Source organism: Acomys russatus, chromosome 20 (genome assembly GCF_903995435.1).
Source record: "Acomys russatus chromosome 20, mAcoRus1.1, whole genome shotgun sequence".
NCBI lineage: Eukaryota > Metazoa > Chordata > Mammalia > Rodentia > Muridae > Acomys > Acomys russatus.
The window spans coordinates 23,019,560-23,042,479 of record NC_067156.1 but is presented as its reverse complement, the minus strand read 5'-3'; the positions used below and the strand labels follow the sequence as shown (position 1 = coordinate 23,042,479).

Below are 22,920 nucleotides of genomic sequence, written 5' to 3'. Positions count from 1 at the left end.
CAAGGCTACACAAAGAAACTCTGTCTCAAAACAAACACTTATTTATTTGGGGCTAGAGAGATGGCAGAGGATGTAGGTTTGGCTCCCAGCCCTCACATGATAGCTCACAACTGTGTGGAATTGCTGCTCCGATGCCCTCTTCTAGTCCAGGGGATCTGACACCCTCTTCTGGCCTGTACAGAGCTGCATGCATTTAGGTGCACATACGTACATGCAGGCAAACATTCATACACATAAAGTAATTTAAATCTTTCAAATGTTTATTTATATGTGTGTATGCCAAAGTGGGTATGGGAAGGTCAGAGGTGTTCTCTCCCCTGCCCCTCTTTAACTGTGTGGATTTCAGATTGTTAGGCTTGGTAGCAAGTGCCTCTATGCCCTGAGCCATCTCACAGGCCTGCACTCACAGTTTCACAGTTTTTAATAGAGAAGACAGCCAGTGTGGTTAAAGGCAGACGTGAGTACTGTCATAGGAGAGGAAAGAATTATGGCCGAGAGAGAGAGTGCTTTTGAACTTGATGTTTTATTAGGGTAGAGTTTGTGATGGAAACTGAATAACTAGAGAGAGGACAGCAGGGAAATGGTTGTTTATGAGAAGATTGCTGGAGGACACTTCAGGAAGAGAGAGCCTAGAATGCCGTCTGATCAATCCTAACCTTTTTTTTTTTTTAAAGTGGAAGGAAGAATATAAGAAACTTTGAAGAAAAGCTAATGAATGTAGCTAAATCTGTATTTCAAGGAGAAAGTTGTTGCAGGAGATGGGAAGGAGGTCGGTCAGGAGGCCTTCTGTACCGCCTTTGAAATTACAGCACTAGGGCTGGGCGGGAGAGCAGGAGGAAGAGAAGTTCACACGTGAGAATGATGAAGATTGATATGTACACTTAGGTGAGAAGGTGGTAGGAGGTTTGTGTGCCTGAGCTCTGTGAGTAGAGTATGTATGGCCTTGTTGGCAGTCAGCCAGCTATGGACCCTTCCCACACTGGGTAGTGGTAGTGTTTGGATTTAGACTGTTCTCATGTGTGCATATCTTCATCTCATTCGATTATGAATTTCATATTGGCAGGATTTTGAGCATCTATTCTTATGTATATTTTTGTAATTACCTTGGTGAGATGTCTGTTGTCCATTTTTTTAAACTGGGCTCTGTGTGCGTGCGTGTGTGCGTGTGTGTAGTAGTGCTAGGGTGGAACTAGGGTTGCCTGTATACTAGAAAAGCACTAGAGATTGTTTTCTTACTGCTGCATTTTAACTTGCGTCCATATTTTAGATAATATCTTAGATATATCTGTAGAAACCAGTATTTTTTAATAAGCTGCTGATGCTATAGTAAATATTTAGGATTTGGTCTGATAGAAAGAAATCAGTGTCATAGACTTGAGTGTATGTGTGTATACATGTGTATATATGTGAGTACCTATGTATACACACATTTTGCAGGCCAGAAGTCAACTTCAGGTATTTTTCAGGTGCCACTCTTTTTTTCTAGACAGAGTTTCTTTGTATAGCCTTGCCTGTCCTAGAACTTGCTCTGTAGACCAGGCTGGCCTCGAACTTCTGCCTCTGCCTCCTTAAGTGCTGGGATTAATAGCATGCTCCACCATTGCCTGGGTGCCATTTACTTTTTTAAAAATGTATTTCAGTCTATTTTGAGATGATCTTACTTTGCCTAGAGCTCACCATGTAGGCTACGCTGACTGGCCATCAGCCTCAGGGGTCCACTTGTATCTGTTTCTCAGCACTGGAATTAAAATTATGTACCATTGTCGGACTTTTTAAGTATGGATTTTGGGCATTGAACTCAGGTCTTTTTTGTTGTTGTTGTTGTTTGAGACAAGGTTTTTCTGTGTAGCCTTGACTGCCCTGGACTGACTTTGTAGACCAGGCTGGCCTTGAACTACAGCAATCCGCCTGTCTCTGCCTCCGCCTACCAATTGCTGGGATTAAAGGCACCCTATATGCCCAGTTGAACTCGGGTCTTTATGCCTGTATGACAAGCACTTTACCAGCTGAGCTCAGTTCTTTGTACTTTTTTTTTTCCTCCAAAGACAGGGTTTCTCTTGTAGTCCTGGCTGTTCTGGACTAGCTTTGTAGACCAGGCTGTTCTTGAACTCATAAAGATCTACCTTCTTTGTCTCCCAAATGCTGGGTCTTTGTAGATTCTTTTTTTTTTTTTTTTGGTATTTCCAGACATCGTCTCTCTTTGTGTTAGTCTTGGCTGTCCTGGAGTAGCTTTGTAGACCAGGCTGGCTTCGAACTCACAGCAATCCGCCTGCCTTTGCCTCCCAAGTGCTAGAATTAAAGGTGTGTGCCATCATACCCAGCTTCTTTGTAGATTCTTTTTTTTTTTTTTTCTTCCCCAAGACAAGGTTTTTCTATGTAGCACTGGCTATCCTGGACTCGCTTTGTAGACCAGGCTGGCCTTGAACTCACAGTGATCCAATTGAAGGTGTATGCCACCATGCCCAGCTTTCTTTGTAGATTCTTAATAAATACAAGCTATTTGGTAGTTCAGGGTAGAAATTGTTTAAATAGCTTGATTAGAATTCATGTCAAAATCCCTAGACTTACCATCAGTTAACTTCCCATAAAAACCATAATCTTCTGAGTACCTTAATTGATGATGTTCTATTAAAGTTAGAATTGTGTATATTTGCAAACACTGAGAACTTGTTAGAATATAGTTACCTCATTTCCAAAAAGAAGGCCAGAGTGTTAGGGAAACTGCCAGCCAAGAGGAAGAGCTGACTGTCACTTGAGGACTTTTTTTTTGTTTTGTTTTTTTCGAGACAGGGTTTGGCTGCTGTCTGGACTCACTCTGTAGACCAGGCTGGCCTTGAACTCAGAGATCTGCCTGACTCTGCCTCCCTGAGTGCTGGGATTAAAGGTGTGTGCTGCCAATGACTTGTATTTTTATGAGACTTTGTCAGGTTTTGTTTGAGACAGTCTTTCCTTGTATCCCTGCAGCATTGAGCTCAGAGATCCTGCCTCTTTCTTGAGAGTGCCACCATACTAGCTGGACTTTATCAGTTTGCTAAATTATTCAGTGGAAGAGAACTCTTCCTAATATACAATTTAGAAAGCTTTTTGTTAAGCAGATGAAATTGTATAGAATGAAATTGGGGGTATTTAGGATATTCAAAAGAAGTAACTATCCAGAATACTTAGAAATAGAAAGGGGAAGATGTAGAACTAAGCAAGGTGGAAGCACTAATTGTAGAAGGCTGAGCAATGGGTGAAAAGTAGAGGGATGACTAGAAATGCCTCCCAAGCTTTACTTAGTTCTTGGTAGTCAGCCCTGACACCATTGCTGTGATTAACATACCAGCTATTTAGTGCAGAAGGTAAAACTGCAGTGCTGAGAATGAAGTTTATTTGGTAGAGTAAGCTTGTCTAGCATGCCCAAAGCTCTGTGTTCATCCCCAGCACTACAAAAACTCTGTACATTGGTGTACACCTGTAATTTTAGCCCTTAGGAGGTGGAGGAAAGAGACTCAAAGTTCAAAGTCATAGCTACATAGGGAAATCTAGGATAGCCTAGAATATATGAGCCTCTGTCTCAGAGAAACAAAAGAATGGCTACTGTGGTAGTGCACTTGTAATCCCAGAATTTGAGAGGTGAATTTAGCCTGGGCTGTGTACTGAGTTCCAGAATAGCCTAGACTACAGAATAAGACTGTCTCAAAAATAACGGGCTGGTGAAATAGCTCTGTGGTAAAGAGCATTTGTGTCTTTGCAGAGAACAGAGGTCAGTCAGCGCCAGCTGGTCACTGTCATTTATAAAACTCTAGTTCCAGGAGTCTAACATTGTCTTCAACCTGCAAGGGCACCAGGTACAAGTTAAACATACATACAAGCAGGCAAAGCATGTTTTAAAGTTAGTGGCATGCCTATGTGCATGTATGTATATACATATGTGTGTGTAGTATGTACATGCTAGAGCATGAGGACCTGAGTTTTGATTTAAAAAAATCTACACTTTAAAAAAAAAGCCAGCACTAGGGAGGCAGTGTCTTGGTTCTCTCCTCCAACTTTGGTAGTCAGGCTTGGCTACAAGTGCCTTACAGAATGAGCCATCTTGCCATCCCTATGTACATGTTCTTAAAGAGGAAGAAGTTGGTTTATGATTTGAGAGACAGGAAGGTCTTTCTGCTGAGGGTGCTTCCTGCTATTATCTCCCTTTGCCACCACCAAGCTCTCTAGCTTAAGACCCAGAGTACCTCAGCTGTCCTGTGGAGAACCGCATGAAAGGGCACATGGGAAGGGAAGGAAGACAATAACTTCACAGGAAAAAGATCGAGCTCTTCTCTGCCCATGTGTTTAAAAAAGAAGAAAGAAAGGGGGGAAAAGGTTTTGTTTTGTTTTGTTTTGAAGCATCTCAGACGTGTCCTCTCTCAGGGAAGAGGTGGAGCACACTCTCCTACGACCCTCTCCTTGGTTCTAATATGAATTCAAGCTTGTTCTAGGAAGTGCTACAAACTTACCTTGCTATTTTTTTCCCTTTCAAACTGCTCCTCAAATTGTCTGATTTTTTTTTTCTGAAGTTTCTTGACCAACTGATAAGGTGTTCTGTCTTCTCTTTTTTCATCTTTTGAACTAAAGGATGACCTTCGAATTCTGAATTAAGACAAGCCAATATGGTGTGTTAACATTTCAAGCGTCAACATGGTATTACTTATTGTCCTGCTGTGTTCCTGTTACCAGTGAGGATATCTTAGAAGTAAAGGGAGGGCCAGCACGAAGGCATGAACATGATAATAATAGTAATATTAAATGAAACTAAATCTCTATCACCAAATTAGCTACCACACACCGTAACACAGTCTCAAGTCTCAGGCTGGAGAGATGAATCAGCAGTTAAAAGCATTGCTGCTTTTCCAAGAGGACCCAACTTCAGTTCCCAAATGGAGGCTTACAACCATCTGTAATTGCAATCCCAGGGGATCTGACACCTTCTTCTGCAGGGCCTCTGCAGGTACATACACAAACCCACACACAGAAAAACACACATACACATAATTAAAATGGGAGGGCAATATAAAATGTATTTAAATGACCAAGATTTCTTATTGACTCCCAGATTGTCACTTAGGCACCATGTGGTTGCTGGGAATTGAACTCAGGACCTTTGGAAGAGCAGCCAGTGCTCTTAACCTCTGAACCATCTCTCCAGCCAATTCTTTTTAAAGTGTGGGTTTTAGAGATCAAAGCTTAGGTCCCTATGCTTGCAAGGCAAGTACTTCACCGATTACTCTTTCCAGCCCTTACTTTTCTTTTATATTGTCTCCAATAGTACTTTAGTAGTTGAAAAGCATATTTAAAAATTGGCCATCTTGGCTCATATAATCTCAGGGTGTTACTGAGGCAGGAAGATCAAGACTGTTGTTTGGAGGAATATAGCCAGATCTCCAACTAAATAAACTTAGGGCTAGTATGTGCTTTGAATGAGAATAGCTCTTATAGGCTCATGTATTTGAATACTTGGTCCTCACTTGGTAGAACTGTTTGGGAAGGATTGGGAAGTGTGGCCTTGTTGGTGGAGGTGTGTCACTGGCTAGATAGCCCACACCATTCCCAGGTAGCTCTGTGCCCGGAAGACTGTGTAGCTCTGGATGTTCTGGAACTCATTATGTAGACCAGGCTAGCTTCAAATTCACAGAGATCTGCCTGTCTCTGCCTCCCGAATGGTGGATTAAAGATATACCACACCATGCTCAGCACAACCTATTTTTAAAATTCCTTCTTAAAAACTAAGGCATATGATACATTGTTTTTTTGGTTTTTTGTTTTGTTTTTTCTTCATGTGCCTAATGGTGGGAGAGCAGAGAGAAAGAGTAGCTTGTAGGAAAGAAACATGTTTTTGTTTAGATTCCCAGTGTGGGATGAGGAACAGACTTGTGAGAGAGCAGGTGATGTTCATCCCCTTAGCTTAGCTGTTGCCAGTATGTGTGCGTGTGCGTGTACGTGTGTGTGTATGTGAGCCCAAAACAGGAGGTTGGGGAGAGAGGACTTGGGATTGCTTTGGCTGTTCATCTCTACACTTTGAGAGACGCTGCTAGAGAGAACTGCTCCAGGGAAGGCTTCAGGGCTTTGGGCTCCAGCTAAGGCTCTGGCCCTCAGCTGCTGCTCCAGGTTCCAGCCACAATCTTGTTTGAATTGCATGTTTGCTGAGGTCCTGCTGACTATGCCAGGAAGATCGTTTTCGGAACTGATATCCTTAAGGTTTCATTATTGTGTTCTTTAATCTCCTTTTCCTATTGTTTGGGTTAGTTGGGTTGTAACAGAGGCACACTTGCTTAGTAAGTTCATAATACCCAGCACTCGGGAGGCAGACGCAGAACTCTTTGAGTTCAAGACCAGCCTGGTCTACAGTGTGAGTTCCAGGACAGCCAGGGCTACAGAGAGAAACCCTGTCTCAAAAAACGAAATAAATAAATAAATCTCCTAGTTTTTTTGTTTATAGGGGTATATCAGTATTTATTATAGTAGAAGTAAAGTTGATTAATTTTCAAATGATTTATTAAAATAAATTCATTCATAATTAATTTTTTTCATTTTATTTTTGTTTTCTGTATTTTGCCTTCTTACCTGTGTATATGCATCACATGTGTGTAGTGCCCTTGGAAGCCAAGTAAAATTTCCTGGAACCGAAATTATAGATATGCCATATGGATTCTAGGAATCAAACTCCAGCCCTTTGTAAGAGCACAAGAGCTCCTGACCACTGAGGCACCTCTCCAGTCTCCTATTCATGATAATATTAATAGGGTTGTTTTTCTTTCCTTCCTTTCTTCCCTCACTCCCTCTTTGAAGCAAAGTGGTATTCTGTTACTCAGTTTGCTGTGAATTTACTCCTAGCTTTAGCCTGTTATAAGCCTCTGAATAGTTGGGACTGTGGGTTCCATCATGTTTGGCTCCATCCAACTATCTGTCCCAAGTTTGTGTGGGCGCACATGTGTGCATATGCATGTGGAGGTTAAAGAAGTCACATCAAATCTCCTTCTCATTACTTTCTGCCTTATTTTTTGAGACCGGGTCTCTCACTGAACCCACAGCTTGCCACTTTGGTAGATCTGCTAGCCAGTGAACTCAGGGATCTTCTTTTCTCAGCCTCCCCAGTGCTAGGATTACAGGTGTGCACTGCTGGCTTTCTGTATGTAGGTGCTTGGGTCTTCATGATTGCAGAGAAGCAGTCTGTTGGCTAAGCTGCTTCCCTAGATACCACTGTTTGTTTTTAATACATAGCTGTTCACATAAAATGTTTTATTTTTTATATGTTTATAAATATAATTAATGCCTGCCTAGAGGACAGCTAGAGTCCTACTTGTTTTTGTATTTAGTGCTGTTGTAGATTGGATTGGGTTGGAGAGTAGCAAACAGCTCAGCCTCATGGAGACATGTAGTTGGAAAGGTAAGGAGAGCTTATATTTCAGACAGGAGCTTCTAAAGAGTCTTAAGAAGGTTGGCAAGATGGATCTGTGGGTAAAAGTGCTTGCCACACAAGTCTGTCAAGTAGTGTTGAGTCCCCAGAATCCACAGTAGAGGGAGAGAACCAATTCCTGAAAGTTGTCCTCTGATCTGTGCACATGTGCTATAGCGTGTGTACGTGCAAGCACATACTAACAATAAAACATTCAAGAATTGAAGTTTTTGTGATTTTTTTTTAAAGATTATCAAAAGCATGCAAATGTTTATACTTTGTAGTAATGTTGAAGGGGTTGTTTTATATTTGAGAGGCTTTTTGTTCATTCATGTAGCCTAGGCTGGTCTGTAGCCTAGGATGAGCTCAAACTTTGAGTCTTCTTTCCAGTGCCATCACACTTGGTTCTCTTATCAGGGAATTGGGACGAACTCTTAAATGTACCGTAGTCTAGCACCGTAATCTTCCTCTCCCCTGTCCCCCCCCCCCCCAGCCCCCAGACAGGGTCTCTGTGTAGCCTTGGCTGTCCTGGACTTGATTTGTAGACCAGGCTGGCCTTGAACTCACAGAGATCTGCCTGCCTCTGCATTCCATGTGCTTGGATTAAAGGTATTCACTACTACTCTTTGGCTGAAGGAGAAAATTCTAAGGAATTCTCTAATGAATATTAATTACATGGAGAGAGAAAAACAAAGTCCCTGCAAATACTTAATATGTTTCATATTTTGAGGGAGAGTAAACTTTGTGCACAAAGAACTGCCAGTTCCTGCAGCCTGTTAGAGTAGTCACTCTGAGGGGTGTTTGCTAATTTGTTATCTGATGTTCTAATCTAGATTGGCAACTTTGTCTAATGCATGAGTGTTGGGAGCTGATAAACAGTGGTGTGGTATTCTTTTGTCAGTCTGTAGGTATACTGTTAGAGCCTTGTAGTGACCACGGTGATAGTGAAGATGGCTGTCTTGAGAGGTAAGCCTTTTTTGTTGTTGCTGATAACTGTTTTCAGTTGAAAACTTGGGGTGAATCTATTAGGTAATCTTAAAAAGAAAATTAGGCTTCTTATTTTAATGGTAGATATAGAGTATTTAGAGTTTCCTAGCCACAGACAAACATTAGTTATGAACATATTCAGAAAGAACATAGACTTTTTAGAGGTGGCAAAACTTTGATTTATAGAACAATTAGAATTTATTGATACTGTAAACAGACCTGTCAGTGAGCTAATTGATAGTCTGGGAACTGTGGACAGCCAACCAAAAATTTATAAAATACTTGCTTCAATGGACAAGTGTGGGGTATTTTTCGTTACTGCTACTCATCCTTACTGTGTCCAAGGATAATCTTACCTATTTGGTGCTTGTGCACACCCCCATCCCTGTTAAGATGTCTGAGACAGTGAGTTCTACCAAATGTAGAGTCTCCTCAGATACAGTCCCTTTGAGGAAAAGCTTTTGCAGAGTGTTTTAATCAGTGGCTACAAGTTTTTCCCCCCAGTCACTTGGGTCTTGTTACCCTTTGCATCATTCTTTCAGAAGCTGCCAAGTTGTATATCCTAATATTCTCAGCAAAGATGAAAGTGGTCAGTAGTGAGGGCTCTGATACTGAATTACTGATTTGATGTTGGTACTGATAGCCTGTTGGTCAGGTACATTTGTTAATGTTGTCTCTTAATTGAGCAGGAGGCTGTTGTTGGAGGGTAAGTAAATTCTTTGGAGCCATGTCCCTGGAGTGTCCTCATACTCTGAAGGTCCACAGATTTCCTGCTTACAGCAGTTCCTGTGCTTCCTTTCAGGAGGCAGGACTGATCTTCTTCCAGCCCAGGGAGTTTTGGAGCTAGAGGCTGAAGATGTAAGGTTAACAGGCTTTCCCAGAATGATGACATCGGGATCTGGTAGACCAAGACGTATCCATTTAGTGAGGACCCAGTCTTTTTGGAAAGCTCTTTGCTCTTCAGCTGGTGTCTAGGTTAGCAAACTTGTAGATCCAGAGTACTTTGCTAGGTGGATTGCATTTTGCATGGTTAATACTACTCTTCCAGATTTAGATAATTAGGTCTTTCAGAGTGAGTCTTTGAGAGTGAATCTAATTTATCCTACCATTTGCTACCACCCTATGTACAGAAGGCCTTGAAGGTGGGAGGTGGTAGCAGTAGTGCACGCCTTTCATACCAGCACTCAGGGGACAGAGGCAGGTGGCTCTCTGTCAGTTCAAATCCAGCTTGGTCTACAGAACTAGTTCTAGAACAGCCAGGGGTATACAGAGAAACCCTGCATTAATCCTCCCCCAATCCTCCACCCCAAAAAAGGCTTTGAACTTTTTGGGGAATTTAGTTTCTCAGGCCACCAAGGGTGAGATACTTATAAGGAGATAACGTTCTGAATTTAAACCAAAGCTTATCTTCCAAGTGCTCAGCACTATTATGACCACTTAAAAGTGGCACTTATGTATTATAAATTAACACAGAGCTGTTCTAAGGAGGATTTCCCACCATGGGCATTAATAACACTTACTTTGTTGACTGGCCAAGGAGATATTTGTGACAACTTACAACATGGTTCTTACAACATAGTTCTTAAATAAATAGCAGTTCATTTTTCTGGGGAATAAAAAGTGAACAAATGTTACCTTTTTTTTTTTTTTTTTTAAAGTGTTACTGCTATTATTTTTGAGAACAGGGTTCAAGAAGCAGTAACCTTGGAGTACAGTGTACTCCTGTGGTAGTGCACAGCCTAAAGGACAGGCCCAAACCTGTAAAAGTCTGCATGGAGAAAATAAACCTGTTGGCTAAAGCTAATACTTACTTTATGGACTCTTTCCATATGGATCAGTTCTCACCGGCTTCTATAATGTGGTTTTTAATTTTCCTTTCATAAAGATCTTTCTTTTGGGGGTGGTTTTATGTGGGGAGGGAGTGGTAGGAAATATTACTTAATTTTTTTAAACCTGAAGTGAGTCTGTGGATCTTTTCAGTATTGTGTGATTTTTCAGATATAGGGCTCCAAAGAATGGGCATATGCCCTGTTGACACATTGTCCTCCCAGATTTTAAATGCTAGCTATATTGGGGGAAGAGAATCTAGGTAAGAAGTAATAAAAATAACCTTTTTTACTCTTTATATGCTAATAACTATACTTGTGTTTTTAGGAAGGAATATTTGTTATGTGACAGTGATAAATTGCCACACTTGATTCTGGTAAGAACTATGTTTATTTTATAGTTCTTAAAAATGTTGCTTAGATTAATGTACCAGTTATTATATCTGATGTTTAGCTCTTGCATTGGATAAGTTGAAAGGAGTCAACTATGTAATAGTTAAGCAGCAATTAACATGGTTAAAAGCTGTAGGTTATGAAAGTACTTTCCTACATTTGAGACCCAAGTTTGGTCTCCTAGTAAGACATTATAAAGTACAAATTTACATTTGAACATAGTTTGCTTAATGGGTTAGCCATTAAGAGCCTTGGCTGCTCTACTCTTCCAGAGGTCCTGAGTTCAATTCCCAGCAACCACATGGTGGTGTACAGCCATCTATAATGTGATCTGATGCCATCTTCTGGTATGCAGACATACAAGCAAAGCATGTATACTTAAAATACACAAATAAATAAACCTTTCTAAGCAAAACATTATCCCCTCTTCCAGAGGACCTGGATTTGATTCCTAGTACCCATTTGGTGGTTCATAACCATTTATAACCAGTCTCAGAGGGTCTGATGTCCTTTCTGGCCTCCTTGGGATCCAAACATGCACGTGATGCATATAACATGTGTACAAGCAAAACACCCATACACATACACACAGATAAGTAGAAATGGGACAGTTGGTTTGTTGGCACAGTAATGAAAAATACATATGTGTGCTGATTGTCTCTGAGCCAGTTGTGAAAGGTATCATGGTTACAAAATGCATTCTTTATTTTAAAATACAGGATTCTAGTAGCAAGATACGTGATTTGAATGCCAACACTGAATCAGAAGTAACCGAAGGTCAGAGTGTTGGTGTTCAAGGAGAAGCAGCATGTATACAAATTGCACATTTAGATCTGAAGAATGTTTCTGATGGTGATAAATGGGAAGGTAATTTTACCCAAACATGTTAATTTCCCCATACTGTTATTTGTAACTGAAATAACCCAAAGCAGTGATGAGACTCCTGCCCTTTTCTGGCCAGGGATTGCCATCCTGATCTGCTCTCTCTTTGAAAAGAAAAAGAAAAAAAAAAAAAAGAATGAAGTTTGTTTTGTTTCCTCAAGTAGACTAGTAGAACAGCTCTCTCACGAGTAGATCGTGTTAACTATATGATCATTAGCTTTGAGAGAATGGACGCCACCGAAGGGCGTGGTGGGAGAATGGAGGGTGGTCATGAATTTCAAGACCAGACTCGCCTACGTCACGAACCAATCTCAACTCCCCTCTCTGAGGCACCTCCCTCAAAGAAAAAATCAAAATTGACTAAAAGTGAAAAAACCACCCTAGAATAGACTTGGTTAATAGATACCATCTCTTGGTGTTTAAAAGTTCAGTGAATTAGAATTTTGATGATTTTACAGTTTAGGCAGGGTAGTTAGCTACTTTATAATCACCAGCAATAGGTTTTTAGTTTTTAATTCTTCAAGGATACTTTTAGCGAAGATTTTACTATAAATCACAAAAGCATTTTGGGGAGACTCTAAAATTTACACAAAGGAATGAAGTTAAATTTAACAAGTAATAAGCATATTTATTTCTTTAAACTTAGCAAATGTAAACTGAAAATTTTTGCTAAAGGTTTTACATTATGAAAACCATAAATTGTAAACAAATATTGGACTTAAGTGAAGATGGCTAAGGAAATGGATAGATAGGGTAAGCAAGTGCAGTGAAGTGTCAGTGGTTAGAGCCTCTGTCAGTGGTATGTAGGCATTTCTTTACCACTGCTGTATTATCATCAGCTGTAAAATAAGATCTTGGAGAAAGGAAATCAAGTAACCAGTTTGGATCCATGAATCTTTGTGAGCCATCAACCTTTCTAATAAGAGAAAATAAGGCATCCTAAGCCCAGTTTCTGTTCATATGACTAGAGTTTCCTGGGATTGTCTCTTGGCAAGTTACTTAATGGCATACAGTGGCAATAACTGGAGGACTTGCAGTATTAATGCCCTGGCCATCTGACCATACTTTTAATGTGTGTTTTTGTTGATCTTGATTTTTAATCTAAAGCCCAGTCATTTTTTAAAAGTTCTTATCAAATCCTTGTTTGTGCCAGTCTTTATTGTGGTCCTTCCCAGGCTCCAGTTCCCGGTCTCTGTCTTTGCCATGTCTAGTGGCTTATTGTGAACCTTAATTTCAGCTAAATCAGGACTTTGTTTCCTATTTAACTTATTCAGAACTCTTAGAACTAGTGCGGAAGCTCCCTTGAGTTAGGGGATGTTAGCATACTGGTGCCAATGAAGATCACATGCCATGGATGTGCAAAGGGAAGGAAACAGTGGAAAAAAGCTGAAAGAGCATCCTAGGAACCTTGGTAGCAAAGGAGCCTCTGAACATGAGGATAGGATGCCTTTGTCTCTTCTAGAGGGAGATGCAAATAAATAGACACTGACAGAGCCTCTCTGACTGGAGGCTCTGACTCTGTGTTAAACATGTTTGGAGAGATAACTCTCTGTAGCTTGAGCTTTATGGAGGTCCTGCAAGGTGAACCTGATGCTGGATTCCCACTTGGTCAGGGTTCCTCTTATCAGAGGAGAGGAGAGGGCCTGCTCTTCAGTGCTTGGGCTGCTTCCTTACCCCCTTGACTCATCAGTCATGGCAAGTCCACATAGGGGTCTCTCTTTCCAGAAGAGGTGGGGTCAGTGACCTTCAGAAAATCAGTGCTAGTGGACAGCTTCCTAGCCCTGTGAGAGAAAGGTGGTCATTAATCATGTTGTTCTAGCATTGCCACAAATATAAACATTGATTTTCTATACTTAGGTGATAGGATATTTTTTTTTATAAAATCTTAAGACAACAGGTTTCCTTAGAGTTTGTATACTTTGGGGGCTGGAGAGATGGCTCAGAGGTTAAGAGCACTGACCCAGCCCTTCCAGAGGTTCTGAGTTCAATCCCCAGCAACCACATGGTGGCTCACAACCATCTATAATGAGGTCTGGTGCCCTCTTCTGGCAGACAGGTGTACTTGCAGGCTATACATTGTATACATAATAAATAAATCTTAATAAAAAAAAAAAGAGGAATGTGTATCCTTTGAAATCTATAGACATATTTTGTGTTTAATACAACTCCAGTAGAGAAATGGGGATGGCTCTACAAATTGCAGTCCTCCTCACTATTCCCTAGTAAGTGGAGTTTTATTTTGTTCTCAAAGGGTGCTTAGCGGAACACAGTCAGCAAGCAGGTTGCTTACGGCTGACCCTAACCAGTATGACTTTGTAGTAGCTGCTCAAACAGTCTTGATGTTTGTGGACATCATTTTCCCCTCAGCGTTTCTGCTGCTAACTCTGGGATGAAATATAATAGAAGTTGTTTTACCAAATGTGAACAAAGGGGAAGGTTTTCTTGTTTCTTTTCTTTTTGGTCCTGAGATTGGACCTAGAGCCTTGCAGATGCCAACAAGCACTCCACCACTTAGCAATACCGTCGGCCTTTAAGAGAGTTGGTTTTTTCTTTCTGTCAGTCATACTAAAAAGCTTCAAACTGTACCTGGGTAAGATGGTTTGGCTCTTCAGCTTGGGTCTGAATTTTAGTAGCAGTCACATTTGAGTTTGCCTTACTTGCTGAAAAAGAAATGCATGTTTGCGTAGTCATTTCTCTGAACCAAGTTTTTGAGTAGAATTTCTGACTGGTCTTAGGGAAATGTTTTTGGAATCCTTGGCTTTGTGTTATGTGTATGGTTTGTTCTGCCTGTTCTGTGTGTTCACTTTAGTATTTTTTGCCATTTTTTTCCATTTTATTAGCATCATGCCTTATCACTTTCCCCCTCATTGATTTCAAAACAATGCATCTGCAGAGAGATGGGGAGGGTAAGTATGGTTCACCATAGTTTAGTGTTTTGTTTTGTTTTTTCCTTCTTGTGGTTCACTTTTGTCTTTTCATTAGCCATTCTCCTGCTGTCCCCAAATCTTAGAAACACTTTAGTGTTAAAAACTCAGAAAAAAAGTTTCTGTTATTTATTTTCTTAAAACATGGCAATTTCTCATAAAATGTTCGTTATTAGTGTATTTGCTGGGACACAGGTACAAGAGTTGCTTTACAGTCACTGTATTGCTGAGTTTATTGTGGGATCAGATACTTATTATCACCAAATTGGTCTAGGCCTCAAAAGCAAACTTACTTTCTAAAACCTGTTAAAGGATAATGCATAAATAGCTAATACATAGCATTAAACTAAAGTGCTGAAGTTATACTGTCTTGATTGTTGTCTAAAGTAAAAGACAACTTTTAAAATTTTGATACTATTAATCCACGGTTCCATTATTTTTTGCTTTTGCAATAGCTATCTATTAAGATGTAAAATTTTAGTTTTAAGTCTGATATATAGCTAGGAAGCCCTTCCTCCCCCATCTTCCAGTGATGCTTAAAGTTAACGTTGTATTTGAAATATATTTGTAGATGGTGTATATGAGCAGGAACATAAATTGTATTAAGATGGCTTTACATAAATACTGTTGTGGGGGGGGAGGGAGAGAGAGAGTTTGTTTTCATGGGAACCCCATAACAGAAAGTAACTACGCTATTTTAATGTAAACAGTTAACATTATTTCTTATTATTTAACATATTGTGAACTGGCAAAGTTAGTTCCTTATTTGGAATATTAGATTTCTTATGGCATTAGCTCCATGCTTAGTATTCTGTGGGGCAAAACTTTCATATTTTAACATGGCCAGCCACCATCTGATAATGAGAGACAGTTTGTATACCCAGTGAGTGTTCACTGTTTCTAAGAAGGACTTGTAAATTTTTATGTATAACATCTTTAAAATACTGAGTTAGAATTATGGAATTAAATTTAAGAAACTTACTAGTGTTCTTTCTTGCTTTGTTACTGGGTTTAGGCATTTGAGGGATATTTCTTAAAGTGAGAATGTGAAGCATGAAACTTGGATAATTTGAAACCACAGCAGGCATTACGAATGTGCTAGTATTTCTTTCTTTGATGTTTTTGAGATATACACACACACACACACACACACACACACACACACACACACACACACACACACATATATATATATATATGAATGAGCCCACTATACAATGATGCAGACTCAAGACATCCATAATCCTGTCCTTGTGCTTATTTCACAGAGCCGTTTCCTGCATTTAAGTCTTGGCAGGAGGACTCTGAGTCTGGAGAAGCTCAGCTGTCTCCACAGGCTGCGAGGATGACTCACCACCCCCTGGGGGAGGACTGCCCTCCAGTACTATCACATCGTAGTTTAGACTTTGGGCAAAGCCAACGCTTCCTACGTGACCCAGAAGCACTGGACTTCTCATCAAAGGCGCTTTCTTTCACTAGGTATGTAGTCGCTTGTTGTATCAACTGTCCCAGGCCTGTAGTTGGAAGCTGTCACCTTCATCCCTGAAGCGTGTTTTGTAATTCCTGAGGTTTATGTATTACTTCAGGTCTACCGTTAGACTGTGGGCATTTCCTGTGGTTTAGTCCTCATTTGTTTGTAATTGGAATACAGAACTCTTGAAAGGGAGGAGCTGACTAGTTTCTACTGTTCTTTTGTTTTTGTTTCTCTAGACAGGGTCTCTCTGTGTAGCCTTGGCTGTTCTGGACTCACTTTGTAGACCAGGCTGGCCTCAAACTCACAGCGATCCACTTGCCTCTGTCTCCTGAGTGCTGGGATTAAAGATGTGTGCCACCATGCCTGGCTTAGTTTCTACTGTTCTAATTGAAACTTAATTTGAATTAATTGGTATAGTGGTCCTGCCATCTTCTTGCAGCATAATAGAATACACGTACTTTCCAGAAGGAGGAAAAAGATGATGATGATTACAAAACAACAAAAATCCCAGAAATGTTGAAGCTGGCAGAGGCACAGGGAAAGTTGATGGAAGGGGAGATGTTGTCTCTCCTGTAGAGTCACACACCTTCATTCATTTGGTTCAGCAGTTCCAAGACAGCAGTGTCTGTCTTCCAGACCCAAGCTGTAATGGTTTTTCAGCTTATGGAGTTGGAACAGTATCAAGAAACCAGAGTTTGCTAAGAACTCCAGCACGTCATCTCATGAAATAATAGAGGGGAGAACAGGTTTTCTGTGCTTTAACTTGCTAGCAGGTGTTCCCTGCGAATCTGTCTTGTCATCCATGTCTAACAAATTAATTTTGCTATTGAAAATGGAAGCTATGGTTACTTTTATTCAGATAAGTTTAAAATATATTGTTACTATGTGTTTGATGTTGTGTTGAGGACGGGACTCTCTCGTGCCATGGCCTGTGTGTGAAAGTGAGAGATCAGCTTTGTAAAGTCAGTTCTTTCCTTCCACCTTTACATGGGTTCTGGGTATCAAACCCAGATCTTTAGGCTTACACAGCAAACACCTCTGTCTGTCAATCATCTTACCATTCTGGTGACTTTCTTGATGGTCAGAGAGGATGGACACTTGATGGTGCACATGAAGAACAGAGCTAATATGACTATTGCCTCTTGCAAAAAATGCTTCTAAGTCAATGGAGGCTTGTGTCAGGGTTGCTGCTGCATCTATAGAAAGTGTAAGTAGCCATAGGTTGAGATTTTAAAACTGCAGACTGGACAGAGAGAGGGAAAATTGCATAGTTCATACATGCTCCTCAGTACAAGGAGGACTTCCTCAGGATGGGAACGTGTTGAGGCATCAGACTTTGGAGCTTGATATGTATATCTCATAAGTAGAAAGAAAGGCTCATTCCAGGCCCCCCAGTGCTTTTGGGTGTGCCTCCATTCTGAGACGGGAGCTCCCCCAGCTGGCTGACCTGGATACATGCTGTACTAGGGAATGCTAAAGACCTGGGACAGATGTTCAAAACACACAAAGCCCTCGGGGCCTCTCCTCACTCATTGGCAGCAGCCCAAATAGGCTCAAGAAGTATGGCAAGATGCTTTTAGGTTAACCTTCTAAAAATAAAATTCAAGTTATAAAAGAGCTTTAAAAGACCTGCACATACCTTTAATCCCAGCACTAGGGAGGCAGAGGCAGGTGGATCTCTGAGTTCGAGGCCAGCCTGGTCTACAGAGCTAGTTCCAGGGCAGCAAGTCTACACAAAGAATCCCTGTCCCCCCCCCCCCCCCCCCCCCCCGCAAAAAAAAAAAACTTGCATAGGTAAATGACAGCAAATAAGTACTCTAATGAATAAAAGCAGCTTACTTTTCAGAAATTACAACATTTAGAACTAAATATTATAACCTGTTTATTTAGAGATAGGGTTTTGTGTAGCCCAGGTACCTCCTGAGTGTTAAGATCACAGGTATACATGGCTTGTGTGGTTTATATGACTCTCAGGATCATACACAAGGCTCCCTACATACTGGCAAAGAACTGTGCCGACTGAGCTACATCCCAAGGCCTATTGTTCCGATTTGCGTTATTAGAAAATGTTCTTTTAATAACAGTAAAAAGAGTGTATCATCTTAAAAGCTAACAATGAGGTGGAGGTGACTGGAGAGACGGATCAGGGGCTGAGAACATTTACAGAGGACCTGAGTTCGGTTACTTGCACCCACATCGTGTGCCTTACAGCTGTGCATAACTCCAGCTTTGGGGGAACTGATGTATTCTTGAGGCCTCCATGGACATCTGCACTAATAGGCACATATTGGGCTGGAAAGATGGCTTGGTGATTTAGAGCATACAGTTCTTGCAGAGGACCCAAGGTGGAGTCAGCACTCATACCAGGTAGTTCACAACCACTTAGAACTCCAGCCCTAGGAGTATCTCATTTCTCTGGCCTCTGTTGGCCTCTGATCTCTTGTGCATACCCTCTAACTCCCCTACACAAAATAAAAAAATTAAAAATCTCTAACATAACATATACTTCCAAATGCTATAATATTAAAACTGCCTTAAGTATTTTCTGTAGAAAAAAAAATGCAGCAAGCAAAACATCATTATAAATGATACTAAATAGGAAATGCTTGCTTTGTAGACAACAACAGTGGCTTGGTTCTTTGTTTGTTTGAGACAGGGTCTCTCTGGACTTGCTTTGTAGACCAGGCTGGCCTCGAACTCACTGCCTCCCGAGTGCTGGGATTAAAGGCTTGCGCCACCAGGCCCGGCTCATGGTTTGTTTGTTTTTAAAGAGCCTTTCTGTAGGGGTTGGAGAGCATGTACTGCTCTTGTAAATGACCAGAGCTTGATGTTAGCACTATATCAGATACATATAACTACCTGTAACTCAAGCTTCAGGGGGAATCTGTTGACTTTGCCCAGTGTGGGCAGCAGCATGCGTGCGCCCCCCCCCCCCCCCAACCCACACACAAAGAATTTAAAAGCTGGTCACAGTGGTACACACCTGTGATTCTAGCATTCTAGGAGGCATAGGCAGGCAGATCTCTGTGTGTTTGAGACCAGCCTGGTCTATAGTGAGTCCAGGATAGCCAGGGCTACACACAGAAACCCTGTCTTGATTAAAACATAAATAAATAAATAAATAAAATAAAAAATACATTTACTCATCCATTCGTTTTGAGATTAGGGTCTCTGTAGTTTTGGTTGTCCTGGAACTTGTTTTGTGGTCCAAGTTGCTTGAATTCACAGAAATTCTCCTGAAGCCTCTGTATAGTTGTTTTAAAATGTATTATTGTGTGAGAGAGAGGAGAGTATGTGCACACAAGATCAACATTACTTCCAGGTCTTTGTGGGTTAAGGAGATTAAGCTCAAGTCACTAGGTTTGGGCAACAAGTGGTTTGCCTGCTGAGCCATCTTGCCTAGCTCCTGTGTAGTAAGTATTTTTTTTTTTAACAAGTCATTTACTCCTTTAGTATGGAGCTATTGTCTAGGATGACTTAGTGGAACTGTTATTATTGGGGAGGTTCAGAATATAAAATATGATTTGGAGGCTTTACTGTGAGCTGCATGATTTGTGTGGCTTCCTATTTTTGTTGTGTTCCTTTTTTGAAGGGTTTTTATTCTCAGCATTGAATGTAAACACAAGGTTTTAATTTCAGTGGGAGAATGTATGTGCAGTGTCACTTCCTTACTTCCAGCTAGCTTTCTCATGTAATTCTCTGGGGCAGGGGAGGTGGCTCAGTGCTTAAGAGCACTTGCAGAGGACCCACGGGCTCAGTTCCCAACACCCACATGCTAGCTCACAACCATCTGTTAACTCTTGTTCCAGGGCATCTCATGCCCTCCTCTGGCCTCTGACGACACTAGGCACACAGTAATGTGTAGGCATATGTCGATATGTAACATAGTATAGGCAAAACACCCATACATATAAAATAATAGCAACAACAACAATAATAGTAAGCAGTACAACACTTTTGACAGGGTTCCCAATAACATAGCATGCTGCCTTCTAACAGAGTGGGTTAACTTGCCTAAGTGACAATCTGGGAGTCAATAAGAAATCTTGGTCCGTTTAAATACATTTTATATTGCGCCCCCCCCCCTTTTTTTTTTTTTTTTTTTTGGTTTTTCAAGACAGGGTTTCTCTGTGTAGCCTTGGCCATCCTGGACTCACTTTGTAGACCAGGCTGGCCTCGAACTCACAGCGATCCACCTTCCTCTGCCTCCCGAGTGCTGGGATTAAAGGCGTGCGACACCACGCCCGGCTGCCCTCCCATTTTAATTATGTGTATGTGTGTTTTTCTGTGTGTGGGTTTGTGTATGTACCTGCAGAGGCCCTGCAGAAGAAGGTGTCAGATCCCCTGGGATTGCAATTACAGATGGTTGTAAGCCTCCATTTGGGAACTGAAGTTGGGTCCTCTTGGAAAAGCAGCAATGCTTTTAACTGCTGATTCATCTCTCCAGCCTGAGACTTGAGACTGTGTTACGGTGTGTGGTAGCTAATTTGGTGATAGAGATTTAGTTTCATTTAATATTACTATTATTATCATGTTCATGCCTTCGTGCTGGCCCTCCCTTTACTTCTAAGATATCCTCACTGGTAACAGGAACACAGCAGGACAATAAGTAATACCATGTTGACGCTTGAAATGTTAACACACCATATTGGCTTGTCTTAATTCAGAATTCGAAGGTCATCCTTTAGTTCAAAAGATGAAAAAAGAGAAGACAGAACACCTTATCAGTTGGTCAAGAAACTTCAGAAAAAAATCAGACAATTTGAGGAGCAGTTTGAAAGGGAAAAAAATAGCAAGGTAAGTTTGTAGCACTTCCTAGAACAAGCTTGAATTCATATTAGAACCAAGGGGAGGGTCGTAGGAGAGTGTGCTCCACCTCTTCCCTGAGAGAGGACATGTCTGAGTGATCCTACATGCCTGAGAACCAGCATGTCCTTAGATGATTTCTGTGCCATTATTCTTGGTATTGCACCAATGCGTTTGTTTTTATGTTTACATTTGCAAACATTTTTTTTTAGAATTTGTAACCCAAATTTCTTTACATTTCCAAGTCAAAGTTATTTTCTGACACAAACCACATGTAACAAAAGGAGAGGAAGGGAATGAAGAAAGCACATGGTTCTAATAAAACCTGTATATAAAAATAGTCTAATGCCTAGGAATGAAAGACCTGCCTTCAAACCTGGCTGCTTCCAGTTGTATGACCCTGCATTAGATTAAAATAAAATGATAATTGAATGAGGTTTATGTTATAGGAACTATAAAATAGTATGGGGAACAAATTAACATAACTATTGCACATTACAAATGTCAGTGATCCTTCTCCATAACTTTACAGCCCTCCTACAGTGACATTGCAGCTAATCCGAAGGTATTAAAATGGATGACAGAGCTTACAAAGTTGCGGAAGCAAATTAAAGGTATAAGTGCGCATTTTGTGGAAAATACACATCTTTAAAACAGTTCAATGCAAAATATTGTTATACTTTAATTCCAGCACTATGGAGGCAGAGGCAAGCAGATCTCTTGAGTTTGAGGCCAGCGTGGTTTACAAAGCATGTCCCAGAACAGCCTGGATTACACAGAGAAACCCTGTCTTAAAAACCAAAATCAAAGCTGGGCAGTGATGATGCACAGCTTTAATCCCAGTACTTGGGAGGCAGAGGCAGGTGAGTTTGAGGCTAGCCTAGTCTACAAAGTGAGTCCAGGACAGCCAAGGCTACACAGAGAAACCTTGTCTTTTAAAAAAAAAAAAAAAGCCAAAACAAACCCAAAATGAATAATAATAATAGTAATAAAACCTATCTTGGTAAATTTTTGGAAAAAAACAAAAAGGTTTTCTTTTGTTGTATTGTTGAGGCAGTAGTGCATATTAAGAAATGGGAATCTCACATGGTATGTACTCACTTATAATTGGACACTAGCCCAAAAGGCATGTCCCATGAAAGTCTTCACTTACCAGGAGATTGGCATAGATGTGAGGACATCCTACTGAGACTCTAGGTAAGAGAAATAGAGGAGACGGGGAAATAGAAGGACCCAGAGGGTCCTAGAAACCTACAAGAACATCATCATCATGGGTGGATCAGGGCCCAGGGGCATCTGCTCAAACTATTGCACTAACCAAGGACATTACAAGTAGTAAATATTGAACATCTTCTCTGATCTACCCAATGGACAGGACATTCTCCACAGTTATGTGGAGAGCGGGGACTGACTTTGACATAAACTCTGGTGCTCCATATTTGACCACCTCCCCTTGGTGGGGAGGCCTGATGGCACTCAGAGAAAGAATAAGCAGGCTACCAAGATGAGACTTGATAGCCTATGACCATATAGTGGGTGAGGATGTCCCCCTCGGTCATAGACCTAGGGAAGGGGAATAGGGTGAAAACAGGAGAGAGGGAGGAACGGGAGGATACAAATGATGGGATAACAATTTAGTTATAATCTGAATTTAAAAAAAAAAGCCGGGCGTGGTGGCGCATGCCTTTAATCCCAGCACTCGGGAGGCAGAGGCAGGTGGATCGCTGTGAGTTCGAGGCCAGCCTGATCTACAAAGTGAGTCCAGGACAGTCAAGGCTACACAGAGAAACCCTGTCTAAAAAACCATTAAAAAAAAAAAGAAGAAGAAGAAGAAAAGAAAAGAAAAGAAATGGGAATCTTAGACCTGTAGAGATGGCTAAGAGATTATAACAACCACTGCCTGCTCTTCTAAAAGACCCTGGTACAAATCCCAGTACCCACATGGCAGTTCACAACGGTCTGTAATTTCACTTCCAGGGGCTCTAAGGTACAGACATACATGGGACTAAAACACAAATGTTTAAAAAAAAAAATCCTGTGATGAACAGGACATTAAAAAAGAAAGAAAGAGAAAAGAAATGGGAATATTTGTGCCATGTTCTTTCTAATGTCTTTATTCATATGAGTATTACCCCTTTGAAAGATAACCCTAGATTATATTTATAGGTGCATTGATCCTATACAGTTTATTTAAAGTACATTGTACATTAA

At 40.8% G+C, this 22,920-nt stretch overlaps 1 protein-coding gene across 11 annotated transcripts in view; it reads left to right on the top strand.

Moving 5' to 3' along the window:
• The window catches only part of Fam13b (family with sequence similarity 13 member B), a 75,214-nt gene that overhangs the window by 40,311 nt on the left and 11,983 nt on the right, over positions 1 to 22,920 (top strand). For 8 of the 11 annotated variants that reach the window (XM_051163862.1, XM_051163870.1, XM_051163869.1 and 5 more), the window contains 7 exons: positions 8,319 to 8,383; positions 10,559 to 10,607; positions 11,343 to 11,490; positions 14,346 to 14,411; positions 15,698 to 15,908; positions 20,571 to 20,700; positions 21,242 to 21,323. In XM_051163862.1, the coding sequence (XP_051019819.1) occupies positions 8,319 to 8,383; positions 10,559 to 10,607; positions 11,343 to 11,490; positions 14,346 to 14,411; positions 15,698 to 15,908; positions 20,571 to 20,700; positions 21,242 to 21,323 (751 nt within the window). The remainder of the gene's footprint in view (positions 1 to 8,318; positions 8,384 to 10,558; positions 10,608 to 11,342; positions 11,491 to 14,345; positions 14,412 to 15,697; positions 15,909 to 20,570; positions 20,701 to 21,241; positions 21,324 to 22,920) is intronic. The other 3 variants (XM_051163864.1, XM_051163865.1, XM_051163868.1) reach the window with 1 other exon arrangement.